Below are 18,581 nucleotides of genomic sequence, written 5' to 3' on the forward strand. Positions count from 1 at the left end.
AAAGTCTGGCAATTGTCACTGATGAAAACAGCCATTCCGACCCTAGCTGTCTCCAGCAACATGTATTTCCTGTGTGGGTGGTAGCCCAGCAATTCAGGTGTGTTAGTGACATTAAAGTGAGTTTCTCGAAAGCAGATGCAGAGCAGTCTTCTCTGAGCCAGGAGCTTCAGCTCTTCCAAATGTTATTGGCATCCGTTTAAGTTCTGCTGCAGCAATGGGAGACATTGATTAGTGAAGGTTATCCTTGTCATCACACTTTGGCGGTGGTGATTTACCTGAGAGGTCGCAGTTCCCAGCTGTTTGGTTTCTCCACAACACTACCAATAACCTCTAAAGTAAAAACACCATATGAAAGGCAGAGTGCTCACAGATCTGATGATTTTTATGCCGCTTTCTACAATTCTGAACAACTTTTCCTTACTTTTGTGAGGAGCTGCTTGCAAGGGTGGCGAGGCTGGCTTAGTGGGCTTCTGACTGGGTGCAATGGTATGTCACTGAGATACCATGTCTGTCTTTGACGGCTTCCAAATGATTCTGGGTTCAAGTGCAGCTTTCCCCCCACAGTTACACTAACGAGCGCACATAGTCTTACTTGAATCTGTGGTCTGGCTCTGTGAAGAGGCATCGCATTTGGTGACTGACTTCTTAAAGTCCAATGCAAAAGAAGTAGCGAACACCAGAAGTTGCATAGCTTTGAAAGCTGCTTTAGGTTCACCACAGGGTGTGTGTGTCTCCTTTCAACATTTATGCATTTTGGAGGAAGTGTACCAGAATCGCCAGATTCATGAGTTGAGCCTCAGCACTTGCCTCACGTAGCCCTCCCATTACATGCCCTAGTGGTATGACCAAATCTTTGACATTTTAAGCATCACTTTGGGTCAGTAACAAATGGTCAAACCTTCAGACAGATACAGCCTACAAGAACATGTTCAGGTAACTCCAGTGTGTTGAACATGAGAATAAATGTTGCAGTTTTCTCTAATGTGCCAGCGAATCTCCTCGTACAGTTCTGCGCTTCCATGACATCCATATTTTTCCTTTCTTCACATAACTCTACAGGGTTCGCCTCCATTATATTGGAGCAGGTAACCATGCTCTTACACAAGCTAAGAGTGTTACACAACTCAGCCACAACAGGGTAGTCACAAAATTCTTGCATTTCAGAAGCTTAGATACTTGGTTTGGCATAACAGTTTCAAGTACAAGTGTTCCATTACAAATTCATTTAACATTTTTTAAGGACCCAGCAATAACTTCCAACGCCTTGTAAATATAAAAAGAAGAGACCTTTGCAATGATTACCTCTTGCACTGATTACCAACTTGCAAGTTGCATTTGCACGTGTATGTGTGTGTTTGCCATCTAATTCTGATGAAGGCCTTGCTGGCCGAAAGCTATTATTTGTGACAGTCTTTTTGTTGCGCCTATCTGCAACTCAGCGTCTCTACTGTATGGCGAGTGGCAACTTTCCTTTTTAGGCAATTTTTCCATCTTGTGGCTCTTCCAAGATAACAAATATTTCGAGAACACCGTTCATTGTCATACACACAAGCAACATACTGGCCAGGTACAGGTTTTATTGTTTACCCAAACAAGGATTATCTGGTTCAATATCTTGTCCAACTTTGGCCACAAACTAAATGGAGAAATTCTAAACAGTCTTTTGAAACTCTAATCTTTATACAGATCATGAGGAACAAATTGGTTCTTATGTTCAGACAAGATTCGAAGTCTTTTTGAATCCTTTCTTCTGGGTCAGTCTTCAGATTCAATCAATTTTTTTTTTTTAGTGAATAAATGGTTTTTATATGTTTTGATCACAGAGATGGAACAAATCTCCTGTAAATTGATGTATCACTGTGTGTATGTGTGTGTGTGTGTGTGACTAGTAAAGGTACCCTACCAACAACACAAGACAATTTACCATGGTGGGAGAAAGGGGGAGGGGGGGGAGAGCAGTAAATCCAAAAATCCTGTTTGTGATGGCACAAATGTGCAACTTTTTTGTGAATACATGCACTGTAAGAGTGCCATTTTGTGAACTATCAATGATACACTAATGCAATTAACTGCCGTGAAAATCAACAAGAAATTCGCATAATGTTGCCTGACTATTCTCCCAATGCAAATCCTGCAGAGCATTCCAAACCACAAGAGCAATACTCTGCAAAGTACACAAACACAACAATTTCACCAGCTTTCAAGTTTTCTTTGACAATTTCAAACACTGTGCCTTGTACTTCGATACAAAGTAATGGACTGAAAGCTCAAAAATTTTTGATGCCAAGTGTTTTAGACAAGCTTTAACCAGCATTTGTTGAGTATGCAGTGTAGTTTGCACTCACGGTTTAAATGCTATCATTTCCTCAATGACAACACCACTGTACACATCTGACAATTTATCCAGGAGATTTGACACATCTGTGAAACTTAAGCATACAAAGCTTTAAACGTCACAAATTATTCTGCTCATCAAAATACATTTTGTAGGTATCAGTAATACTTTTGGACAGATCAAGTTCTACATTTTGATAAGCAAAGTAGACACCAAGTGAAAGCCCGGTGAGCCAACTACATAGTATTCTGACCGAAGGGCAGAGAATTTTGAAGCCCATACATCTTGGCCGTGCATACTGACAATACACAACTTGCTTTTCACACAAATTACTGAAAAAGCATTTTTGTTTGGCACTACACAGGTTACAAAAATCATGGGACAGCAATATGCATATACACAGACAGCAGCAGTATCGCATTCCCACAGTATATAAGGGCAGCAGATTGGTGGAGCTGTCATTTCTACTCTGATGATTGATGTTAAAAGGTTTCCGACACGATTTTGCAATTATGGACCGCTATAGAGGTAGCCATGGCTCAATATTTCTGCCGGGGACTTCCAACAACTTGTCGAGACCATGCTAGATCGAGTTGCTGCACAACATCAGGTGGAAAGCGGTCAAACACGATATTTGGAGCTATCCCATGACTTGTCAGCTCAGTGCATTTTCACCTTCCATTTGAACTGCAACAGTACCCTTTTCGCCAAGGCACAATAAGCTACATTTGTCTTCATCTAAGAAAGCTAAAACCCTATTTTGTGTCACCATAAAGAACATTTCCCTTCTTCCAGGTGCTGCTAAGACACTCACCCTGCCATTTCCACTTTCTGAGATATCGCAAAGCTCGAGAGATGGCAACCAACTCTGCATTGCATACACTGCAGGCACTTGGCTGAGAGTGCTTCTAGTGTCCCCTTGCATATGCAAAAGCATAACTGACCCTGTTGTTGACTTTCAATCGATATGTGTAGATGCATATCGAATTGGAATAATCTTGGGAGGATTGAAACAAGCGGGTGTCAGGGAAGGGTAGGGTCAGCATCCTTCTAGGGGCCACAGAACATGCCCAGCCCGGACAATGTACAGCCCACAGGGGATACTGAAAGGAAACTCTAAGAACACAGACTAACGGAAGCTGTTGGGAGTTCTTCAGTAGAATATAGAGTCGGATCCCAATTTTGGGCAATGCACAAACAGTCTAAATTGCTGGTAGTGGAACAGAGTTGAGTGACATAGGTGCATAGGCATCTGTCACATTGTGACTGCATAATTTGCCAGAAGTAGCTTAGTTTCATTGTGTAAGGAATGCATGTGCCATGTCCAGCTTAAATGAGAGATGGTCAGCTAGGGCTGATTCCTAAAACTGGTCCACTTTATGTGGAATGGAGCTAAGAATCAGCCATTCCTACCAACAATTGTACAAAGGAACAAGTAATAGCAAACAAATTGGAGGTCACTTTTTGAAAGAAGGAGTGTAAACTGACTTGGGATCACTGTTGCTCGAAATCAACTATGAAGTGAGGAAAATCATACACTAGCGAAATTTATTTAAAAGTAATATACAAGTGTTCTCATTTTCCCCTAAAAACCGTTCCAATGTATAAATTATATTTACCCCTCACTACACCACAGTATTCCAAACGCAAAGTCTTACTCTATACATGAAATGAGAGGCAAATCTGCAGTTGGAATCCATCTATGATTACCGTATTTACTCAAATCTAAGCCGCACCTTTTCTCCGGTTTTTGTAATCCAAAAAAAACAAATGCAGCTTAGAATTGAGTGCAAAGTAAGCGGAAAAATGTTGGTAGGTACCGCCACAACTAGCTTCTGCCGTCTAATATATGTAACACTACACAGGCATGCTTTGCAACGCCGCAAGATAAATACTGGCGCCAAAACCTATGCGCCAAAACCTATGCGTCAGTAAATAAATTAAAAGAAAAGGTAGAAGACTGTAAACATTATGCCGTGTATTCTTTTGTGTTTGCTGCTATCTCATTAAAATTCTGTCTGCCTAATAAACTATGAAACTAGAGTGAGACAACAACAAATGTGGAAGAATATACATATAAGTCATGTTTATATTCATATTATTCTTATGCCGAATAGTGATACAGTCAGAAATGAAGCACAAATCTAAGATGAGTCTAGTTTCTGTGCAGAATGTAAAGTACTCAAGAGGCGTCAGCAAAGATTTTCAAACGGAGAAAAATTTTCACTAAACTCTCGTTTGGAATAAATTCTATCATACGCAGTCTATTATTTGGTTCTTGTTGATCATTATCAAAGCTGCGTAAGTAACAACAAATAGCAGTCACTTCCCGTTGTTTCGGTTATGAGACAATTCCTCTCTTCTTTTTTTTTTTTTTTTTTTTTATTGTAAGCTGTGGTAGCACGCACAAAAGCAAGCCATGCCGCGAGCAGCGACACTCATTATCAGAATGCGACAAACAATGCACGACACGGTACAATAATGCGTTTTCAGCTTAGAGTGACAAACACCTACAACAAAGAGAACGGCACTTATCAAATCAATTAGATTAGAGTAAATACGGTAACCAGAACAATTCCACAAAAATTTTAGTTCAAGTGTAAGGCTACCTCACTAGGGACAGAAAAATATTGCACGAACAATAACGTGAAACAATGTGAAATGGGCTATTTTTTCAATATCACAAAATTTGTAATTTAGCTGTAAAAAGCAGGTTGAGGTTCGCGTATAATCAAACTGGGAGTCATTTCCCACATACCGACACTGAACTTGGCCAAAAAACAAAACGACACAGAGCGTAGCCAAAACCAAAACGACACAGAGCGTGCAGAAAACGACACTATAGTGCAATAACCGAAGAGTAACTGGATTACCCCAACTCTGGGCACTTTCAAAATAGTTATTTTGCCCAGTGTTACACTGTACAGTCACAGTCAGGGCCAGCTTGAAAACATTTCTCCACACAAGCATCTTAAAATTTGGTGCCCCCGCCCTTCCTCCCTTTTCACTCTTATATTTTCACCCATGTCAGTTTCTGCTAATTATCTTACACTTGAGTGCCCCTATCAGCTTGGTGTCCCAAACAATGACTTGTCACCAGCCCTGGTCAAAGAACAGCTAACTTTTTAAAAAAAATTACATTTACACTGTCAAAAAGAAAAAAATACAGGAAATTCAATGAAATGTGTTTCCACAAAAACTGTAATGTATAGCATTAACTTAAGCATGTTACATGCAATATATGTATCATGTTATTCCCACAGAGTTAGAAATAAAAACCAAACTACTCTATTGGTGTCACATTCAACGGAATTGTTGGCTACTGAAATAATAATTACACTGAATCTACATTACGATACCTGTGTAAGGGGTCAAAGTAAGTAGAACTTTAATGGCTAATTATACGGCATCTGACTGAATGTAAAATCAAATTTGCACAATAAGGAAAAATGCAAGTTTCTCAACCTTTACTCATTGTAACAAGGTGTGTTCATTTCTGTGCAAGGCTATTTTTTTCCTCTTAGAGACCTTGAAAAATTAGTGATGAATCAAAAGCAAGCAACCACAGAGAAAATAGTGGCATTTTACCATGAAATTAAAAGCAACGTGCTAAAAACTACAATAATCAAAAACAAGAATTGGGGTAATTCAGTGGTTCTTCAGAATGTTACGAACAGTCAACAAATTGAATAAAAAGAGCTGTACATGAATAAACATTTTTGAAATTCGAGCTTTAACACTCTACCGTAAGATTTTAAAGTACAACAGAAGATTGATAATAACTGCCGTTATAACTGCATCAGAAGAAATGATGCTACCCGTCCATGGTATTAATTAAAAAGATGTGTATCCCTCAAGTCATAAACCTCCACGACACCTTTATGCAGACAAGAGGAACACGTATTTTAGCATGCCCTACATTTACAACATAACTAAATTCACATGCCATAGGTTTACAAACCTAGGAGGACACGGCATGCCTGAAATTAATGTACTGATGCATTCAGCTGCCGTGTCACTCACCTGACAGGAATTATGAGGAAGTTTGCGCTGTGATGAATCTCGTGAGGTTGAATTCTGTGTTGCTAGTTTAATCGGATGTAGTATAATTTTCTGAAAATTTTTTAAAAATACACTGCTTAAATTTGAGATAACATGTTCTACTATAAGAAATCCCAGTCTAATGAGAAACTGAATCAACTAATTTCAAGGGAATTTGAGCAGCAATGCACCTAACATACCTAACATATAAGGTGGTGGTGGCTTAATCATGACAAATGAAGTCCATTGACTAAGAAGGTAATAATATGAGTCATCATTAAAAGGTAAACAATGAATCTGTATGACACAGAGCTTTAACTGCTGTTTTATTATTGAAACAATCTAATTACTCCCCTTAATTCTGGAGTTACATTCCACATTATGGAACAACAGAGACTATACTTAATATTTTAATAAAGAGCAGTCTAGGCAGCAATACATTTTTTACTTTTTATTCTGGTTACATGTTTTGGACTGTATGGTCATTCTCAGACCAAGGCTCCTGATGTCACAAGCAGCCAGTACTGACTGGTACCTGTCATTAACTGTATCACTAGTCAGTACTACACATCTCTGTGCTCCAGCTCCTCATGTCACCTGGAGCCTTGGTATGAGGATGGTCTTTTACACCAAAACCAGTGACCAGAACTAAAAATAAAAAATGCATTGCAATCTGGAATGTTTTTTATTAAAATAAACAGTAATTATAACCACTTGCTGCCAATGCCATGTATACTTTTTAATATACCAATTAAAATGTATTCCAATTTATTTGACAAGAGCATTATGTTTAATGTGTGACTGTCAAGTGTTACAGAAGGCAGTAGTTCCTGTAAAATACACTTACTGAACTAAAATTACACAACTGTATGACTTATGGAACATCCCTGCAACATGTCAAGAGTTTCCGTGCTGTTAATCATTTCAATTTGACATTACTCAAAAGTTCAGGACTCGCCTATATACTTAGTAAACTACTGGTTGCAACCAAACTATTTATTCGATATTGCAGTGTCTGTATTAATCAAAATTACGATGCAAAGTTCCTTCGGGCATGCATGCATGCATGACACATTAAAGTTTGTGTTTGGCCGTGAGTCGTGCTTGGATAGCCTAATTGTAAGGCAACTGCTCGTGATAAGAGGAAAATGTGGTTTTGAATCCCGGTCTGACAAATTTTCATTGTCATCATTCCATTATACAGCTAACTGCAGTCCACGTTCACAACTGCATATACATTTCATGGAAACTATTTGTGAAATCAATATTCTGACACTAAAAATTCAATACATCTACATTTACACTGTACTAGAATATATATACATGGTATTACAAAAAGGTACGGCCAAACTTTCAGGAACATTCCTCACACACAAAGAAAGAAAATATGTTATGTGGACATGTATCCGGAAATGCTTACTTTCCATGTTAGATCTCATTTTATTACTTCTCTTCAAATCACATTAATCATGGAACTTTGTTACAGAAAATGTTCAAAATGTCCTCCGTTAGCGAGGATACATGCATCCACCCTCTGTCGCATGGATGCGCTGATGCAGCCCTGTAGAATGGCGTATTGTATCACAGCCATCCACAATACAAGCACGAAGAGTCTCTACATTTGGTACCGAGATTATGCATACAAGAGCTTTCAAATACCCCCATAAATGAAAGTCAAGAGGGTTGAGGTCAGGAGAGTGTGGAGGCCATGGAATTGGTCCGCCTCTACCAATCCATCGGTCACCGAATCTGTTGTTGAGAAGCATACGAACACTTAGACTGAAATGTGCAGGAGCTCCATCGTGCATGAACCACATGTTGTGTCATACTTGTAAAGGCATATGTTCTAGCAGCACAGGTAGAGTATCCCGTATGAAATCATGATAACGTGCTCCATTGAGCGTAGGTGGAAGAACATGAGGCCCAATCAAGACATCACCAACAATGCCTGCCCAAATGTTCACAGAAAATTGTGTTGATGACGTGATTGCACAATTGCGTGCGGATTCTCGTCAGCCCACACATGTTGATTGTGAAAATTTACAATTTGATCACGTTGGAATGAAGCCTCATCCATAAAGATAACATTTGCACTGAAATGAGGATTCTACATCTACATTTATACTCCGCAAGCCACCCAACGGTGTGTGGCAGAGGGCACTTTACGTGCCACTGTCAATACCTCCCTTTTCTGTTCCAGTCGCGTATGGTTCGCGGGAAGAACGACTGTCTGAAAGCCTCCGTGCGCGCAACAGCCTTATGATCACTGATTCCCTGTTCTACACTTACAGAGTCGAAAAGTTAGGGTCTGTTTGTTATCAGTAGGTCCAAGATGTTATCTCCACGAGTCGGTTCTCTGTTTAATTGCTCGAGGTAATTTTCGGATAGTGCACTCAGTATAATGTCACTCGATGCTCTGTCCCTACTACCAGTCCTAAACATCTGAGCGTCCCAGTCTATATCTGGTAAATTGAAATCTCCACCTAAGACTATAACATGCTGAGAAAATTTATGTGAAATGTATTCCAAATTTTCCCTCAGTTGTTCTGCCACTAATGCTGCTGAGTCGGGAGGTCGGTAAAAGGAGCCAACTATTAACCTAGCCCGGTTGTTGAGTGTAACCTCCACCCATCATAATTCACAGGACTATCCACTTCTACCTCACTACAGGATAAACTACTACTATAGTTCAATTCTTTTATCTTGGCGGCTCTCGCATGCCCGCTCAGACGCAGGAGATTACTGCGTTGCCAGTTGCACACGACGCACGCGTCAAGAGAAGCGGCGCCATGGTATAGCATAGTTCTTAAACTTATGTTTAGGGGGGAGCGCGCAGTTAATGAAGTAAAGCCACCACGGCCGCATTAACCCTTTCGCTGCTACAAGGACGTGCTCCCTGCATGCCGCGCTGTGCGCGATTTTGTCACTGCACTGCTCGCCTGTGCAGACACATGGTGTCCCGACTGCTTTGACACTCTTATCATTCGATTCCACAAAAACTACTTGGCCCATAAATCTGATTTTTACACATCATCTTGACTGATACCTTCCCCCCGTAAATGACGTAATTTTGTTTCGATGTTCAACGCAGTTATTATGCAGCATTAAATATAGTAAACCATTGCACGAAATTTTGAAGAGTTTGCAGAGGTAAAAGTCCATAGAGTATACTTTCCGTATGGTCAATTTTAGTTGCCACAATGTTGAGAATGAAATGTGGACAAGATACCTAAATTTCATATAAAATTTACTGTATAACATTATCTCATTTAATTTAAGTACCACATAGGTGTCGTATGTAATACTGAGAAATATTCCATCTTTCGCAACTGTTTTATTTACACCGGGCACGTTTGGCTTTATTTTAAAGCACTTCAATCAATCAAAAGTAAGTAGACAAAATACATTAAACAAAACTGTGGACTTACAAAAACATTAGGACTTGAATATACCGTCTATCAGTGAAGTGCTCTGAGCTATGTCAAATAAAATTTTTGTGTGTGGCACACACCAAACAGCACTTATTTGCTGAAACACTGATCAGCTGACACAAACGTTGAATACTGTGTTACCGCAGCACAAAACTACGAAAGGTGACTTGGCAATGGAGGAGACAAAATACTGCCCACTAAAGATGCTTCAAAAAAGAGAAACGCGTCTGGTCTAAATAAGTCGCTTATTACAGTTGCAGAAGAGGAATATATTTCAACACCATTGGTAAAACTGCAATTGTGGAACAAAAACAAGAAAGAGAACATGAGTACCATTGTGTATGTGCCATACCTTTCATTGATTGAAGTGCTTTAAAATAAAGCCAAAAGCGCCTGGTGTAAATAAAACTTTTATTACAGTCGCGAAAGACGGAATATTTCTCAATATTACATACGACACCTATGTGGTACTTAAATTAAATGAGATATTGTTATACAGTAAATTTTATATGAAATTTAGATATCTTGTCCACACTTTATTCTCAACATTGTGGCAACTAAAATCGACCATACGGAAAGTATACGCTATGGACTTTCACCTCTGCAAACTCTTCAATATTTCGTACAATGGTTTACTACATTTAATGCTGCACAATAACTGTGTTGAATATCGAAACAAAATTTAGTCATTTATGGGGGGGAAGGTATTAGTCAAGAAGATGCGTAAAAATCAAATATTTGGGCCAAATAGTTTTTGTGAAATCGAATGGTAAGTGTGTCAAAGCAGTGGGAACACCATGTGTCTGCACAGGCGAGCAGTGCAGTGATGACAAAATCGCACACAGCGCGAAATGCGGGCAACATGTGTCTGCAGCAGCGAAAGGATTAATGAAGAGACAAAGCACTAGAAATTTCAAAAAACTGCATTCAAACGAATAAAATTCGTGAAGTAAGACACTTCGATATTGTTTTTTAAATAAAGAAAATATTATGCACCACACAAGGGTTGAACTCAAAACCTTTCACTAAGCAGCCCAACAACATGACCGTTGCGCTAACGCATCTCGTCTAGTAACTTGGCTCCATAAGGAGAAATGTCACGCAAAATACTGGCAAACACTATTGGTATGATTATGAATTACTCATGCTTCGTAAAAGTATGATAGAAAATAAACAATTACCGCTGTTCTTTATTGCGAAATAGCAGTTCGTGAGATTGATACAAACACCTTTCCTTGCTATCGCCTGAATTAGGAGTCTTATTGCTTGTTTGGTTTAATTAATTAATAGAATATGAAGCAATTGGTATAAAGAATGCTTTTTCCAAACTGTCTATAAAAGAAAGTCTGCTATCAAGACATTGCTTTTGTTCTATTACTTTATTTATGAGTGAACGTTTCTAAAACTAGAGACACTCGTCCGTGCTCTACACTGCAGTCGAGATCTGGCAACGTCGTTCTCTGTTCATTGGCTGACTGTGTTTTGTGACGTCAGATGCGCAGAACGAACCTAAACTCTGCCGCCAACATAAATGACGCGCACTTTAACAGCGACAAACACGCCATCGGTTGCATGCAATCTATCCTTTCTAAACACCGTCTGTGCCTTTGTAAAAATTTCGGCAGAATTTATCTCTGGTTTCAGCCAGCTTTCTGTAAATATAACAATTTCAGCTTCGGTGCTTTCTATCAGCGCTTGAAGTTCGAGTACTTTACCAATGCAGCTTCGACAGTTTACAATTACAATACCGATTGCTGCTTGGTCCCCGCATGTCCTGACTTTGCCCCGCACCCTTTGAGGCTGTTGCCCTTTCTGCACTTGCCCGAGGCCATCTAACCTAAAAAAACTGCCCAGTCCATGCCACACAACCCCTTCTACCCGTGTAGCTGCTTGCTGCGTGTAGTGGACTCCTGACCTGACACATTGTTGGATGAACCATTCGCAGAAGTGTACCCGTGGAGGCCAATCAGCTGCTGATAGTGCCTGCACACACTGTACATGGTCCGGAAACAACTGGTTCTCCTGTAGCACTCTCCATACAGTGACATGGTCAACGTTACCTTGCACAGCAGCAACTTCTCTGACGCTGACATTAGGGTTATTGTCAACTGCACGAAGAATTGCCTCGTCCATTGCAGGTGTCCTCGTTGTTCTAGGTCTTCCCCAGTCGCCAGTCATAGGCTGGAATGTTCCGTGCTCTCTGAGACGCCGATCAATTGCTTCGAACGTCGTCCTGTCGGGACACCTTCGTTCTGGAAATCTGTCTCTATACAAACGTACAGCGCCACGGCTATTGCCCCGTGCTAATCCATACATCAAATGGGCATCTGCCAACTCCGCATTTGTAAACACTGCGCTGACTGCAAAACCACGTCATGATGAACACTAACCTGTTGATGCTATGTACTGATGTGCTTGACGCTAATACCGTAAAGCAATGAGTCGCATGTCAACACAAGCACCGAAGTCAACATTACCTTCCTTCAATTGGGCCATATGGCGGTGAATCGAGGAAGTACAGTACATACTGACGAAACTAAAATGAGCTCTAACATGGAAATTAAGCGTTTCCGGACACATGTCCACATAACATCTTTTCTTTATTTGTGTGTGAGGAATGTTTCCTGAAAGTTTGGCCGTACCCTTTTGTAACACCCTGTGTGTGTGTGTGTGTGTGTGTGTGTGTGTGTGTGTGTGTGTGTGTGTGTGTGTGTCAGAGAGAGAGAAATTTTTATAGTCTCCTCACCAGGACAGCCAGACAAGTCACTCTGTCAATGCAGCTTTCATGAAGTATAAAACAGGGGAGATGCTGTTTCACTGAAGATAACTGAGTAAGTTCACACATTATAACTTTTTGTAACTTAGTCTTGGAAAAAACGGAGTTAGAACATGTCTGCTGAAAAGAATCTTGTTCTTCAGTCAAGTTTCAGGACAGATAAAGCCTCCGACACTCAACAAGACCAACAAATAACAGATGAATGTCACTTACGTGAAAAATGGGTCCAAAAGTAATTTGTGTGTGTGTGTGTGTGTGTGTGTGTGTGTGTGTGTGTGTTTCATTTAGACTGATATCACACTGTAGTATCAGTAAATTCCTTATGACAACTTATACACAAAAATTGTGGTAACCTTGTTCCCAAAGTTTTGACCAACAAACTAAAGAACATTTTTGTCTCAATTCCATATGGGCTGACGGACTGTAACTACACTCTGTTAAAACTACTTATCTGTCTTGTAGCACAACACAATTGTCACATTATCAGTCAAAACATCTGGCATTTCTGGATTCTTCACCATGACAATATGTCAAACTATGATGCATCAACAATGTGTGTGTTTTGGGTATGAAGTACATTCCTATTTTCCCATTCTCTCTACAGCTTAACCCATTGCCAACCCCTTCCCCCTTTTACAGCTTGTTTTTGTACCCTAACATCAAACCTGTTCTCTAAAGGAAAGCACCTTGTGAACATTAAAAGTACCCAAACTACCACGACAAGATTCTTAAACCCTGTCTCCACTGATACAATGTAATGATTCAAAGCAGCTATTTTGAAAGCTACTAAAGAAGTGCACCACATTATGCAATAACCAATAGTGTCATCCTGACAGTTTCATCTGTTATTAATACCTGTTTTATGCAGCTATGACAATACTACGAAAAGAACAAATTACTTACCCAGCATGTAGCAGAAATGCTGAGCCGCAGATAGGCACAATTTCACAGTCTTTTTATTGTGCCTATTTGCAGCTCAGCATCTCTGCTTATGGTTAGTAGTAGTCTATCCTTTCCATAATAGTAATTATTCCATCCCAGATTTTCAACTGTTTGCTTTATACAGCTGACATGTTTGTCTAAATCAAATGCTTGTGGCACATGACATGCACCATCATGTAAATCAGTCACGAACCATGTTGTGGGTGTCAATGAATATTGATTGTACAAAGTGTTTAGTTTTAAAATCCTGAGAATTCTGAAGACTGCATATGTGTAAAAACAAAAGCAGAGTGTGGTAATACTGTCTGCTAACACTGAAGTCAACCAATTCTTGCGCAGTTTTGTGCTTTCTTAAATTTTATTTTATTGTTTGTTTGTTTTTCTAACACTGCAGTGGTTGTATGAGGATTCATTTTTCCTGTGAGTGTTCTTCCACAAAGGAGACCAAATATCTAAAAGCAAAAGTTGTTTTTTGTTTTACAATACCTGAACAAAGAAGTGCCTTTACTATTTATAAATACGAACATAAGTAACATGTTTTAACGAAAATTATTTCAAGAGTGTAAAAGTCAACTGTACTGAAGGAGGAGGAATATTTTTTGAAGTTATTTGACACCTGAAAAGAAAATAAGGACCAAAGAACAAAAGTCAAAAGACAGTATGCACTGCCTTCTAAATATTGTTTGGTGTGTTTGCACAAATTTCTTCAAGTGAATAAATAAATTCTGAAATGTTTGCACGGTGTCTTTCCATTGTAATAGGTATCAGCAGTATGGAGAACTTACTACATGACCTTCAAGAACATCCTCTATGAATTTTGCTTTGGTCATTAAAAAAAATACCATCATTGCTACTTCCTTAATGTTGTTACTTTATTTTAACTTTTTGTAAAAAGGATATTACCTCATTCATTTGAATACTGGGCGAAGCGTCACTATTATACCGATGTTTAGTTTATGTGAACACACCATCATCTGACAATGTCATTCTATAGATGCACAACTGAATCGTCCTTAAACCTAAACTATAGATGGCAAGCTGCACAAGTGACAGCACTCAACAAATATTCCAATTTATACACAGTAACAACCAAACATGACAAATGAGACTCAGTAAAGGAATATTTCAGTAAGGATGGTGCACTACAAACACTTCCCACAAATAGCTAACTAAGAAAAGAATTTTGCTCATGTAAAAGGAAGCTTCACAGAATGTGGGTTTCACTGGGTAATTCATTTTGGCAAAGGGTTGCGGACTTACCAAGAACGTTTTCTCCGAAAAGCACACACACAATTGGCATCACCCAAGGGAGAGATTCGTTGTGATAACAAACATCAGTGTTTGCAGCCCCGTTCACCAGATACCGGTAACCGCCACTGGAAATTTCAGTGTGCTGGTGGCACAAAATTACTGAATACCATCACAGACAGAAGAAGGGAACAGTAACCCATCACTGGCAATGTCAGAGTATGACGAAAGATAGAGTCAGTATGTTACCATATGAAATGCCATCTTTGTGTGCTATTTCTTCTCACTCTCACCTCTTCTCAACCCCCCCCCCCCCCCCACCCAAACGACACTGCAACATTCATTCTTTCTATACTACAACCATTGTCTATCTTCCGGTATTTATTACTTTTTGATCTCTTTCCCACTGCCACTGTCTCCTCCTCCTTCAGCATAAAAAAACTGAATATGTTCGCGTACCAAATTTTTTGCAGAAAGTTTTAAGATGCTGAGGAAAGTAGAATAGGTAACTGGTACCTTACTTTTCAGTCAGTCTTTTAAATATGGACATACCTGCCTTTTTTGTGCTCCAATAGCAGCATTTCTCTTCCAATTCACTTCTCTTCCATGCCAGAGCATTGCATTTTACTCGTATAAAAAGAACGTCATTGGATCAGTAAAATTTTAGTTTACTTGTGTGAAATTGAAACAAGGCAAAATTAATTTTAAACCTCAGACTGGATTTTATGTGCACAAAAATTTTGCATGTGCTTCAGTACTGCAACACGGAGTTCCCAGAACCCTTATGATGATGGTACACACACTTTATAGCATATTTCTCCATGTTTCAGCCTTACACAGGATTTTCACATGCATATTTTATGTGCACAAGTACAGTAACCTTGAACCTCTGTTACTTGGAAATGGATGTGCAGCAACATATATACGCTGCATATTTTCGTATTACGAAAGCATAAATTCAAATTCCACCAAACACAGCACATTAGTTTCTGGAGCATAGAAATCAAGATTGTGATACCCATTCATAAGCCAATCATAGCTAATGCCACGTGATCTCACCAGCCGATGACAGCAGATGTTAAGAGCATAGGACAAGCGATATAGTCAGCCAATAGCAAGAACAGTGTTAAGTAGTGTGAACACACAAAAAGGAAAAGTTAACGGTTTATATTAATATACATAGTAACTCCGCTGTACCGGTCCCAAGCCCGGGGCCTCATTATGCAAGTGATGAGGAAGGAGGAGGGGGAGGAGTAACAACCTCGTTTAAAAAACCAGAGTTCACCTGGCCCGGGTGATAGTACTCTGTCAGGGCCCCTTTGCTAGGGTTACAGCGAAGACCTCAACGGTAGTGAAGGCGGAGAGAACGAATCTCGGTACGGTGGAACTAGCGGAAGAGGCACATAATACAATAAATCCACCTTGCGTCTGACTTGTAACAAGCGGCACTGTGGTCGGCGTCTGTTCACCAGAGGTGCGGCCGTAATACAAATTCTGGAACTAACCACTCCAGTCTTAACCACTGAGCTTTTCTGAGCTCAACCCTTTGATTCTAAGTACTACTATGGAGCGTTTTAGTAATTACAAAATTACCCCAGGTGGTAACAAATCCTCCGCCATCAGTGGCGCAACTAGTCTATCGGATTCTCGGGAGACTAGGCTGAAACGCTATATCCCAAACCAGAGGAAATCGAAGTCTTTTGACTGACTCATGCCCAAGGTCAAAACATTTTTTGGAACTATCAATATTAACTCTCTCTTGACACCAGGAAAACTCTATAAATTAGGAGACACACTAAAAGAACAAAATATCAAAATTTTAGCCCTGCAAGAAACAAGGTTGCCTGATGAGAATACCATGGATTTTGGAAACTACCGATTGTTTAAAAGTAAAACAGACAAAAGAATTCTTAAAAACACTCCGAATCTGGGTGTTGCATTCGCAATTTCGCAAGACATTCTTGGCTCCGTAATCAAAGTAAATCCAGTAAACAACAGACCAATGACAATTTCCATGAAATGTGCAAATAAAATGTACTGTTTAATTAACGCACACATGCCTATCAACCAGGAGAATAAAACAAATCCAGAAAAAGTAAATAAGTCATGGGAAGTGTTAGAGAATACAGTCTCCAAAATTCCTCAAAATTATGTAAAGATTTTAATGGGTGATTTTAATGCACAGTTAGGGAAAGAGAGAAAATTTAGAAAAACGGTCGGTGAATTCCCTGCACATAAATGGACCAATCAAAATGGAAAGAGGTTGGTAGAATTTTGCAGAAATTTCAATCTCAAAATTATGTCAAGTCATTTTAAGAAAAAACCTTCAAAACAAAAGACATGGCGATCACCTAACAAGGACATAGGTGAATTCCAAATTGACCATATTGCAATCTCGTATCCATGTCACAAAGAAATTTTAAATGTTCAAGTTCGTAAAGGCGCCAATATTTACTCAGACCATTACTTAACCCGTGTGAAACTAAAGCTAAAACCCCAAAATTTCAACAAAAGGACACCATTAATCCCCAAATTTAACACCAGTAAAATCCAACCATCATTATTAGCAGACGAATTTGACAAAACAAGTGCACAAAATTGGGAACAACTCAAACACAAGATTATCAAAACAGCTCAAGATCAAATTCCTTTACGAAAACACAAGAAACATGCTTGGTGGAATAAAAACTGTGATCATGCAATCAAAGCCAGACAAGAGACATTTAAAGCATGGAATAGCAACAAGACAGAAGACACATATGATACATTCCTGACAACTAGAAAAGACACTTCAAAACTAATTAGACAAACAAAAAGACAATATGAGAATAGTCAACTCTTAGAAATTGAAGAAGATTTTCAGAAATACAATACCAGAAATTTTTATAAAACTTTTAAAACCAAAATAAAGGGGTACCAACCCCAGAATCTTTGCTTCAAGAAGGAAAATGGACAGTTGGCTCTTAACAACCAAGAAAATTGCAAAGAACTTTCTAAATATTTTAAGAATCTTCTAAATTGCCCCGAGCCCACAGAAAGATTTCCACCAAAAATTCCCCAACAATGCAATCCAGTTTCACTTGCACCAAATGAAGAGGAAATCATTAAAGAAATTCATAGGTTGAAAAACAACAAAGCATCTGGTGAAGATGGAATTGTTGCAGAACTTTTAAAGGCAGCTGGTCCAAAAACCGTTAAAGAAATTACTTCAATCATGCAAAACATTTGGCAAACTGAAAAAATTCCTGATGAATGGAAAACCGCCTTGATTCACCCACTTCGTAAGAAGGGAGACAAAACTGATGTTAATAATTACAGAGGAATTTCTCTTCTTCCAGTCACATACAAAATCCTCTCTCAATGTCTTCTGAACCGAGCACAACAACAACTTGAATGGAAAATTGGCGAATATCAAGCAGGTTTCAGGCCAAATAGATCTTGCCCAGAACAGATTTTAGTCCTCAAACTAATTCTCAGACATCAAAAAATTTACAATAAAAAACTAGTTTGTACCTTTGTAGATTTTAGAAAGGCTTATGACTCAGTGGATCGTGAATCTCTTTTCCAAATTGTGAAAGAACAAGGCCTGGATCCTAAAACCACGGCAATTATCAGAGACACGCTAACTGGTACAAAATCAAAAGTAAAGTTCAGAGGAGAAATTTCAGAATCCTTTGAAATAAAAACAGGCGTGAGGCAAGGTGATGGACTCTCTCTGTTGCTATTTAACTGCGTTCTAGAAAAAGTAATACAAGAGTGGCGCGAACGAAAATTGGAGTTCAAAATTGACCAACCAGTGAAATTAGGA

General features: G+C 39.2%; 1 protein-coding gene across 3 annotated transcripts in view; it reads right to left on the reverse strand.

Annotated features, from left to right (window-relative positions):
* LOC126480905 (WW domain-containing adapter protein with coiled-coil homolog) overlaps positions 1-18,581 on the reverse strand; it is a 100,992-nt gene that overhangs the window by 68,690 nt on the left and 13,721 nt on the right. For 2 of the 3 annotated variants that reach the window (XR_007587479.1, XM_050104304.1), the window contains exon 5: positions 6,359-6,448. The exons of the other annotated variant lie outside the window; for it this stretch is intronic. Coding sequence is in view for 1 of the 2 variants with exons in the window: in XM_050104304.1 (XP_049960261.1) it covers positions 6,359-6,448 (90 nt within the window). In the remaining variant the exon portion in view is untranslated. The remainder of the gene's footprint in view (positions 1-6,358; positions 6,449-18,581) is intronic. 3 annotated transcript variants of the gene reach the window in all.

This window comes from Schistocerca serialis, chromosome 5 (assembly GCF_023864345.2).
Source record: "Schistocerca serialis cubense isolate TAMUIC-IGC-003099 chromosome 5, iqSchSeri2.2, whole genome shotgun sequence".
Classification (NCBI taxonomy): Eukaryota; Metazoa; Arthropoda; class Insecta; order Orthoptera; family Acrididae; genus Schistocerca; species Schistocerca serialis.